Source organism: Lactuca saligna, chromosome 9 (genome assembly GCF_052625555.1).
Source record: "Lactuca saligna cultivar CGN05327 chromosome 9, ASM5262555v1, whole genome shotgun sequence".
NCBI lineage: Eukaryota > Viridiplantae > Streptophyta > Magnoliopsida > Asterales > Asteraceae > Lactuca > Lactuca saligna.
Genome location: NC_136425.1, coordinates 11,329,729 through 11,340,307, shown reverse-complemented (window position 1 = coordinate 11,340,307; position 10,579 = coordinate 11,329,729). Strand labels below are relative to the sequence as shown.

Below are 10,579 nucleotides of genomic sequence, written 5' to 3'. Positions count from 1 at the left end.
TGACAACCTCGATGTCATTTATCATCTCACATTGATGTGCCAATTAACCATACACGCTCCATCAACAAATATTATTTTCAAGATGCCCATCATATCTCTTTATAGTCCCTATTAGTATGCGAGTTAACCACACACGCTCCACTAACAACATATAAAGCATGATGTGTGTCTTCATGGATTAGAATACTTTTCAAATTTTTCCTAAAGTAATTATGATTGAGATTTTAAAAGGTTTAGTTACTTTATGTCATTATATTAATGAGATTGTGTCATATCAAATAAGTTCGGCTAATGACTCTCCAACATACAAGAGAGCGGTGGGTGAGATTAGACACCTAATGGCGGTCATTTTATAAGTCACTTACTTAAACTTTCCTTATAGTATGACTTCGTAAATAAGGTGTACTAGCGGTTGGACTTACTGATTCTTATGCAGATTGTAATTAATCTTTATATATATATATATATATATATATATATATATATATATATATATATATATTGTTGAATTAAGTATCTAAACCCATAAATATAATTGGTATAAAGTTGATTTAATAGTAGCAAAGTCCTTTTGGGTTTCCCTCTAACCTAGCAATTGGATGGGATGATCTTTGGAGAGAGAGTTTGATTTATTATTTGATTAATAAATTAAAATAAATAATTTATTAATATATTATAAGAATAATATATTAATTAAAAATAATAATATTTAATCATAAATTAAATGGAATTAAAGGAATTAATTAAAAGTACAGGGTCTAAAGTGAAATTATTTAATAGTTAAACAAAAGGCTCTAGAACCTTCTTGGTAAAGACATTGACGTTTTAAGGGATATTCTAGGGTTTCTAAAATATCCCATGTAGATAATAAGGAAGTGAATAATCACCAAATTTGAAATAATATTATTTAATTCAAATTACGGTTATTCCTTGTACCATTATAGAAAGGACCGTAAGGATCCCATTTTCGTCCCAACTCTTCGCTTGCTAAGGCGTAAATGAAATTCGTCTCCCATCTCCTCTCTCCATAATCATCCTCTTGCTAGTTTGGGTGTGATCCTATTAGAGGCACAAAAATTATGGTGCTTTCTGTAAAGAGATCAACATGAAGGTATTCTTTGTTATTTTCTATATAACAATCAAGGTATGTAATCTTTAACCCTAATTTGGTATTTTCGAAAATAGCCTAGTGTTTTAGGGTTTCTTTTTGATGTTCATAGTTATAGGTTCAATAGTGAAAACATAGATCTTTCTTTGGGTTGCATGCACACTTAAGAGTTTAAGTTTGTTTGTTTTGCATAAAACCCATCAATATATATATATATATATATATATATATATATATATATATATATATATATATATATATATATATATATATAAGGGTGTGTTTTAAAACATTTCAAAATACAAGGTTTAATCATTTATAAATTAAACATTATAATTTAATTAAATCTAATCCAATTTATGGATTTATTAATTATCTTTTAATTAATCATTTAATTAAATTAATAATAAAAATCCATAATGACAAAATTAATTAATCTTATAACTAATCATTATCTAGTTTAAGAATATATCCTAACATTTAGGTTTTTATTTAATTATCTTTTAATTAACAATTAATTAATTATAATCATAAGGATAATTCACAAACACAAGATATGGGATATCAAATTACCAAGTTGAATATTTAGATTTTAATCAACTCAAATAATATTAACTAGAGTAATTATCCTAATCAAATGTGAATTAAGCAAACAAATTCACTAAAAAACAGGTTCACCACGTCGTGGAAGAACGAAGAAAAACATATATCCGTAGATCTCCACGTCGTGGCGGAAGAACACCACCATGTGGTGCTGTAATGGAATGATGATTTTGTCTTTCCACCAAGTAGGGTTTGTTCAAGTTCAAGCAATATACATTTAATTATTAGACAACCATATAATCTAATACCACTGATGAGTTTTACATGCAGTAATACCAATAAATCATTATACACTTAAGGGTACATGCAACCTATTAGATCTATGTCTTAACATTATTGAAGTAACACTCTATTGAACAACAAGAATCCTATAAACATCAGCTATTTTCGAAATTCGTAAACAAGTTGTGGTTTACATACATTTTAGTTATTGTAGTAAATAACTAATCAATCATTCTTCAAAACTCTTGGAAGCTAGCACCAAAAATCTTGTACCTCTAATGGTTCACACCTAAACCCTAACAACTAAGGAAAAATTTTAGGAAAGAGAAGGAGAAGGAGTATTTTCAAATTTGAGGCTCAAGCAATCATTGATTCGAAAATCTAAACCCTTGGGAGCTTTATATAAGTGTTAGGAAGGTAGTGGACAAGGCAGGTTCCTTTTGGATAACCCTAATCATCTTGCTTCCTTCCCAAGGCATCTAGGCTTCCTTAGAGCCAAAGAATACATCTAATAACCTTATAGAATTCGTCCCCCTCTATGATAGGTTCTAGAATTTGTCAATGTTGAAAATTTTAACATTGTCACCTTTAGCCCTCCTACTTTTGACTAATCCAATTAATCCCAAAATTAATTCTAATTAATTTCTGATTAATTCTTGATTAAATAATACCATTTCTAATTAATATATTATTCTCATAATATATTACAAAATTATTTATTGCTATTTATTAATCATATAATAAATCAATAAATCAGTCTATCTCTTTCTTTCTTTCTTTCTCTCTCTCTCTCTCCCTATATATATATATATATATATATATATATATATATATATATATATATATATATATATATAAGTCATCCTATTCAATTACTAGGTTTGAACTCAACCCAAGAGGAATTTGTTAATAATTTAAGTATATATCAATTTAATTATTGTCTTAGACACCTAATCCAACAGTTTTGCACTTTCCTACATCTCTAGATGGTATAAAGTTCATGCCTTGAGGATTATTTGATTAGATGTAGCTTGTATGATGTTATTATGTGCTTTTGTCCCCAATCAATGATGTTCTTGAGTATGTCATGCTCTAGACCCAAATGGATTGTCCTTCCTGACGTTTCAGAGTGTCTAAGGTCATAGAAATGCAATCTTGATTGTTGGTTTTCTTCCATGCATGAGTTACAATGTCTTAATGAGTTAAGAAGCTAGGGTTTTATTATTGAGCACTTAATGGCCATGCAATATCATAAAGTTGGAAACCTTATGGTTAAGGAAATGAGTTCAGGGCTAGATCTGAAAATTAAACAAAAGAGCTTAAGGAAATAAGCACTTAATAGAAGGATTTAGTGAAGGCAGCATACGCTAGACGTACAAACTAGTACGCTAGGCGTACCGGGTCTACATCGCGTTTTCTGGTCAACTCGTGTACACTAAGTGTACAAGCTGAGTACATTAGGCGTACTTAGTTGTGTTGCCTAGGTTTGACTTTTTGGACTTTTTGACTTTGACCAAGTTTGATCTAAGGGTATTTTGGGTATATTGAGTTGTATTTGAGATTGGTCACTATTCGATGAATAGGTGACGGGTAGAGCTGATACTTGGAGTAGAAACCTGTTCAGCTTTTTGATCGAACTAAGAGGTGAGTTTTCATCATTGTACTTATGGGTCGAAGGCACCAAGGTCAGTCCATTATATTAGATATCCTATTTTCTTGTGTGTTGTTATGCTAAGATATGTATTCGTTGGTTATGTGATTAGATTGGTAGATCTGTAGGACTACCTGTGCTTGTTGATTATTGATTGATATTGTATATGTTAAAATGTTAGGGTTTGATGGGTTGAAGGACCAGTCGGTGCTGAAGGCCAAGACACCTAGGGCAGCCCGTATAGACTGAAAGCCTGTGAAGCAGTCCAGTCATGCTGAAGGCTCTGAGAGCGGTCCATATAGTCTGTAGTCCAATCATGTTAGAGGCTTGTGTGTGCATATTGTTGTTTTGTATGGTTGTTTGTGGTACTTTTGGGGAACTCACTAAGCATTTGCTTATAGTTTTAGTTTGTTGTTTCAGGTACTATAGAGGATCGGGGGAAAACATAGGTGTGATCATACACATCCTTCAGATTTTATGTTATTGGATTTTGGGATACTCTGATTTACGACTTATACTTTTGAAACAATGTTTTGTAAAAAAAATTATGGTGTTTGGGTTGTTTTTTGAAAAATGAAAGTTTAACTTTGATTTTTGGGATGTTACAACTGAACCGGAATCAGTTCCCGTATACATGTCTGGTTCTTGGTTCTCATAAATCGTAAATTCCTGGTTTTGGGTTTTCCGGTTCCGGATAAACAGTCTGAAACCCACTTTCATCACTACTTTGTACTATATAGTATAGATCATCTGTATGTTAGGATGTTGGTATGTTGTGGTGAACTATTAGACATGTGGATTTGTTAATAACTGTCTGTGACGGCTTGTTTGGTTATCGTTTGATATTTGTATATGTCGACATATTGTGAGTGGTTGAGGGTGATCCAACTGTGTGCTGAAAGGCTAAGATACCTAGGCAGTCCAGTTTCTATTGTAGTCCCAAAAAGGGGCGGTCCAGTTCATACTATAGGCCTAAAAGGAGCGGTCTAACTCAATGTTATAGACTAAGGAGGTGGACTAGCCATGTGCTAAAGGCCATGATGTGCATGTATAGTATGTGTATTGTTGTGTGAAGTATTTTTGAAAAATACCTAAGTTTTATCTTACAATTGTGGATTAAATGTTTTTCAGGTATTTTATTAGTTTGTGGAATAACGAATACGTGACTGTACACATTCATCAGCAGTTTAATGATTTGAGATTTCGCAATATTTTTTCCTTATAACTTTGATTTTGAACTACGGTTTACTAACAAGGGTTTTGCCATAAACATATCTTTATAAAAATATGTATTTATTCTACTTATATATATATATATATATATATATATATATATATATATATATATATATATATATATATATATATATATATATATATATATTCTAAAAATTGAACATTACATTTTGACTTATTTTGTTAAAAATAAAAAATAGTTTCAAAAGTTTGTAAAAAGGCCAATGGAATTGTAGTCATGTGGATAACCAATACTAAGCACGTAATTAGAGTTTTTTGCACAAGCATGGAGTGGGATTGCGAAAAAGAGCAATACAAAGGTATTTAAATTGACGAAAAAAAAAAACATGAAGATTTTTTATGTAAATATATCACGCATCAAGAAAATTATTGATAATATCCTCAAAAAGGACTAACTTCTTAGCGTTCTTCACCAAAAGTCAAACTATATCAAGATTTTGTGACTACTGATCTGTAATTTGTCATCGAAGAGCTTTCAAGAGGCGTCTGCTTATCATCAAGAGGAAAGAAGAAAGGATAGAGTTCATATCTAACATAACAACTACTATATATAACTCTACACCCCTTCTTGTTTTCACAAAACGTCGGAAAGTTCCCGACAGCAATCGCTAAACACTGCCTACACGAAAGCTCCGGCAAGTCTCTGGTGCACTGAACCAATGCATAAAGTGTCAAAAATGGCGACAACTTCGTCTCTCCTTTCCCCAGCCCTTTACTCCCCGACACAGCTGCTACTGTATTGATCTGATACATGAGCGACCCGAGTCCCTTGTTAAAGGTTTTCGGGTCGGTTACGTTTTCAACATTATAGTAAAAAACCCCGTAACCCGTATCAAGTTCCCCGATGAAGTTTTGAGTGTTGTACCTTAAGAAACAGTATTCGTACCATATTCTAGCGTCGACTTTCTTTGGACAAAAGCTTCGGATTTCTTTTGCTGCTTCTTGGATGCAGGAAGAGCAGTCTTGGGTGCTGACGTCACCTCGGCATTGAGCTAGACCGAAGACTTGGGTTTCACCATGGCCGAATGAGGTTGCACTGTAGCCGAATTGGGAGGTGGCTTGGACTAGTTTGGGGAGAATGGAGTCGATGTTTTTGGTGATTTGAGGTGTCGTGGAATTTGAGTTGTCGTTACAGAGCTGTGCAGAAGGGTCTGCTGATTCTACGGAGAGAACGAAGAGGATGAAGATGAGGAGATAGTGGTTGAAAAACGCCATTTTTAGAGGGATTTGAGAACATGAATCGTTTTGGTTCTTCATAGTTCATATATATACTTCTCGAATCATTAATTCGTTTGTTTGGTTCTTGGATCGATATAAATATTATATATGTAAATTATCTAAAGAGACTATGACTTTTAGTATGGTATATTATATATACATTAATACATATATACACACAACATCGGAAAAAACAAAAAGAAAAAAAAAATGTTGAAATGGTGATCAAAATAATTCAAATGATTATTGGGTTTTGACTATTACTTTTTTACGTAAAATATGATAATGTGGGGTTATGGATTTACAAAGTTTGAAATCTATATGTTTAGAATAAGGTTATAGATTAAAGTTTTAAATGTAAAATTTGCAGTTAATTTCTTTCATTTTTGTATTCAACTTATCCTAAAAAGATTTAAAATATTGTAGAAAAGGTTTATGATTTTTTTTTCAACTAAAATACAAACCAAAATAAGACAATTCTCATACAATTATAATTTACATGCATTTGACATAGGCTAAATGGTACAAAAAACATTCTTTTTTACACAGAAATTCGATTTTGACACCATGTTTTTTTTTTTTGTCAATTTTGATACTGTGTTTTCCAGTTTGTTACAATTCTGATCACTTGACCGGTTAACCAGGTTGAATGTTGATGTGATATGATGACGTGTCAGTTTTAATGATGTGGCATGCTGGCATGATGTGCTGACGTGTCAAAATTGAATTTTTTTCTCACAAAAAACACTAAGTTTTCATTTTCTTTCAACTTTGACACTATGTTTTTTTTCCAAATCGAACATCATTTTTTCCAATTTTGTTCAATGTTGACAATTTTCTATTTGAAGCCGTATAAATATTTTTTTAATACATTTAAACCATATAAATATGTTTTTTTTTTTCATTTAAAAACCATAGTTTTGTATAAACATATTTTTTTACACTCAAACCATATTTTTATGTATAAATATGTATTAGTTATATAAAAATTGTATTTTATATTAAATATGCAACTTTAAAATGTGTTTGGAGGTTTGGAGACGTGTAGTTGATCAAAACTCGGATATCATGTTTGCAACACATCAAATTTTTACATCTTATTAGAAGTTTATGGTTAGTTTGATTCTCATGATATAACTAATGCTTTAAATGTAAGAAAAAAAACACCTTGTATTTAAATAAAAATGTGGTTTTTAAAAGAAAAAAATATGTTCATACGGTTTAAAATGTAATAGAAAAAAATATTTTTATATGGTATCAAATGGAAAAAGATAAAATTGAACAAAATTTGATAAATGATGTTCGATTGGAACAAAAAAAAAACATAGTATCAAAATTGAAATAAAAAATTAAACTTAGTGTCAAAATCGAAAAAAAAATGAAAACTTGATGTTTTTTGTGGGAAAAAATCAATTTTGACACGTCAGCATATCATGTCAGCATGTCACGTCATCATGCCACGTCAGCATGTAACCTGGTTAACCGGTCAAGTTGTCAGAATTGTAACAAATTGGAAAACACAGTGTCAAAATTTACAAAAAAAAAAAACACGATGTCAACATCGAATTTTTGTATAAAAAGAATGTTTTTTTTTTGTGTCATTTACCCTTTGACATAATTGATCTATTTTGCATGTCAAAAAGTATCGTGATATAATACCAAAAGTTTATTAAAAATTTTATATAGCTGTGACATCAACACCACATAAAATAACACGTAGATCTACAATTTGAAGTTTGAACCACATTGAAAAAATCGTATGGCTCCCAATTTGAAGTTTGAACCACTTACTACAAAATCATTAAAAAAATCTCTATTTTCTTACCCAACTCAGCCACTCCCAATGGTGAACATTCAGCGTAGACCATAGAGAATTAGAAATTGGCTACAGGGACTAATGTGGAATTTGATAAACAGTTGAAAAGATGGTTGTACATGATGCATGGCAGATTGTTCTTCTATTGAAGTGGATTCTTCGATAAGCCATTATGTAGCCGATATTTTTGAAGCATTTTGTCATTGACTTAGTCGGTCAACCATTATTTGGACCCATGACTTTTTTGTAAATAAAAAACAGAATAAGAATTAGTTTCAAAAGTTTGTAAATATTTTTGGTGCATTTTGTTATTGACTTGGTCAGTCGACAGTTATAAGTTCTCAAACCGATTTTAATGCTTACGTTGTTTATAGTATTGGTTTCAAGAAAAAAATAAACAATGTCGTATTTATAATATATTTTATGATACACATTATTTATATATCTTAGGTCATTAAAATTATGAATAGTTGGTTTTTTATTTGATTTTTGGGTTACCCTGATCATGTTATAGATCGGGTTGAGATGAGAGACGGTGGAAAACAGTACATAGAAGTTTGTATACAAAATTAATTAACTAACTTTATAGACATAATATTGTGGTCATTTTAACTTGAAGTAACATAGATGAAACAAAATATTGAAAATATAAGGATTACATATGTATGAAAAGAACAATAATTTAACTAAGATGAGTATATAAAATTACATCTGATAAGTTAATCAATCATGTAGTACATATATGTCTTATAATCGAATTTACATGTACAAAAGATGATCTATCTCAAAAGAGACATGGGCGGCACACTCTTCTATGTTAAATAATGATATGCTCATATGCATATTTACAAGATTATGATAACATGCATCGACGATAACTTTTCAGTGTTAGAATGTACTGAAATTTGCATGGTCAGATATTTTTTCTATTTTCCAGTATTATTTGATTTTTTGTAGATTGCGATAAACTTTGCTTAAGATATATTTTCTTAATCAATAGGTCATTCTTTGTATTCTTGATTTTTATGACTTTTTGGGTTTGTCGATCTTGCATCGAATAACATGTAGCGTAAAAACTAACATAAGATGGAGCGTTCATAGCATATGATATCGCTAATAAAGGCTGAGTTGTTTAGCCAAATGAAATATAATTTTGTTTGTCAAATTTTTTTTAACTTAATTTATTGTGTTTCGTAAAGTATGATATTTATGTATTTTGAAATATATGAATGAAAAAAGAAAACTTCTGTTTAATAAATGACTAAATGAGGCTTCTAGAAGACGGCATTGGCGAATAGCAAGTCAAAGGGAATACACATTAGATAGCCAACCACATGAAGGCTTCAGCATAGAAGTATCTAATTCGAACGAGATTGTCAAAGTGGATTTAACGGATGTCTATGATTGTAGGATCCATCTTTTAAGGGCCCAAAATTTGTATGAGATATGTATTAGAATTAGTTTAATTCACTAGATTTTTAAAGGAAAATCATCCAAGGATGGAAGATGGATTTCACTAAACACTCAACGTCTAAAATCATGATCTTGATGGTTATAATTTGAAGATTTTAGGTTAAAATAGTTGAAATTTGAATTGATATCAAAGTTTCCATTTATTTTTTTCGATCAGAATTTTTGTTTTAGTCAGATATGTTTTTAGGATGATTATTGGTTTTAGTAATGCTTTTTACTTTTTTACATCTCAACTTTGATTAACATGTCATTTAGGAATTCGATATAATTTTTGTTTGTTCTACGCCAACAAAAATCCTCCTTTCATTTCGATGATTAGGTCATGCAATCTACACATATGAGAATCATCTATGTTCCTATGTAATTCGTATAATGGACAATGGTTTTACTAATTGAGTATTGATTATTCTAGTAATTGGTTTTAGGTTTTATTATTTGCTCAACCACGTTTAGAGGTTTCTTTATTTTAAGCCATGACTATCAATCACAATTAAAGAAAAAAAATTAAAACATTGTGCCCACAATATTATGTACTTTGGTTTTTTTATTTGTTTTTATTTGTGGTTAAGTCATTAAATGATTTGTCACAAGTATTCAACTTGTCGTATTTTAACAACTAAGACAATTAATGACAAATAGTAATAGAATGTTTTTGATTTGATGTGGATTTTTCGACAGTCAGTAATACAATGGCAAGAGTCTTGGGATGTTTGGAAGGAGCTTTCTCATTTACCTATCTGGGGGTTCCAATTGGTGCAAACATGTCTTAAAAGAAAAACTAGCAGCCTATAATTGATAAATTCAAGTTCAAATTATCTATCTGGAAGACCAATGCTCTTTCATTTGGGGGAAGCCTCACCTTAATAAAATCGGTCATAAATAGTCTTCCTACGTATTATATGTATTTGTTCAAAGTACCATAGGGAATTATTGACATCCTTGAAAAAATAGGCGCAAATTTTTATGGGGTGGAAATCAAGATAAAAGCAAGATCCAGTGGGTGGATTGGTCCAAGGTTGTTGCAGGAAAAAAAGGATGGTGGTCTTGGAGTCGGTTCTATTAAGGCGCAAAACCTAGCTCTACTCACTAAATGGTGGTGGAGGCTACAAAATGACGGAGATCAATTATGGAGGAGGGCAATCATTAGCATCCACAATCTAAAAAGGAAACCAGCCATGTACATCGCAAGGAAAACATCAACTGGAGTTTGGCGCAATATATACAAGGCAAT

At 30.9% G+C, this 10,579-nt stretch overlaps 1 protein-coding gene across 1 annotated transcript; it reads right to left on the bottom strand.

Moving 5' to 3' along the window:
* Positions 1-5,039: 5,039 nt before the first annotated feature.
* LOC145018716 (cysteine-rich repeat secretory protein 55-like) lies at positions 5,040-6,158 on the bottom strand. The gene has a single exon (XM_078976571.1). The coding sequence runs from the start codon at positions 6,096-6,098 to the stop codon at positions 5,271-5,273; it is 828 nt and encodes a 275-aa protein (XP_078832697.1). The 5' UTR covers positions 6,099-6,158; the 3' UTR covers positions 5,040-5,270.
* Between the last annotated feature and the right edge of the window lie 4,421 nt (positions 6,159-10,579).

Coding starts and splice junctions, on each gene's coding strand:
- LOC145018716 (XM_078976571.1), bottom strand. CDS start 6,098: ATGAAGAACCAAAACGATTCATGTTCTCAAATCCCTCTAAAAATGGCG.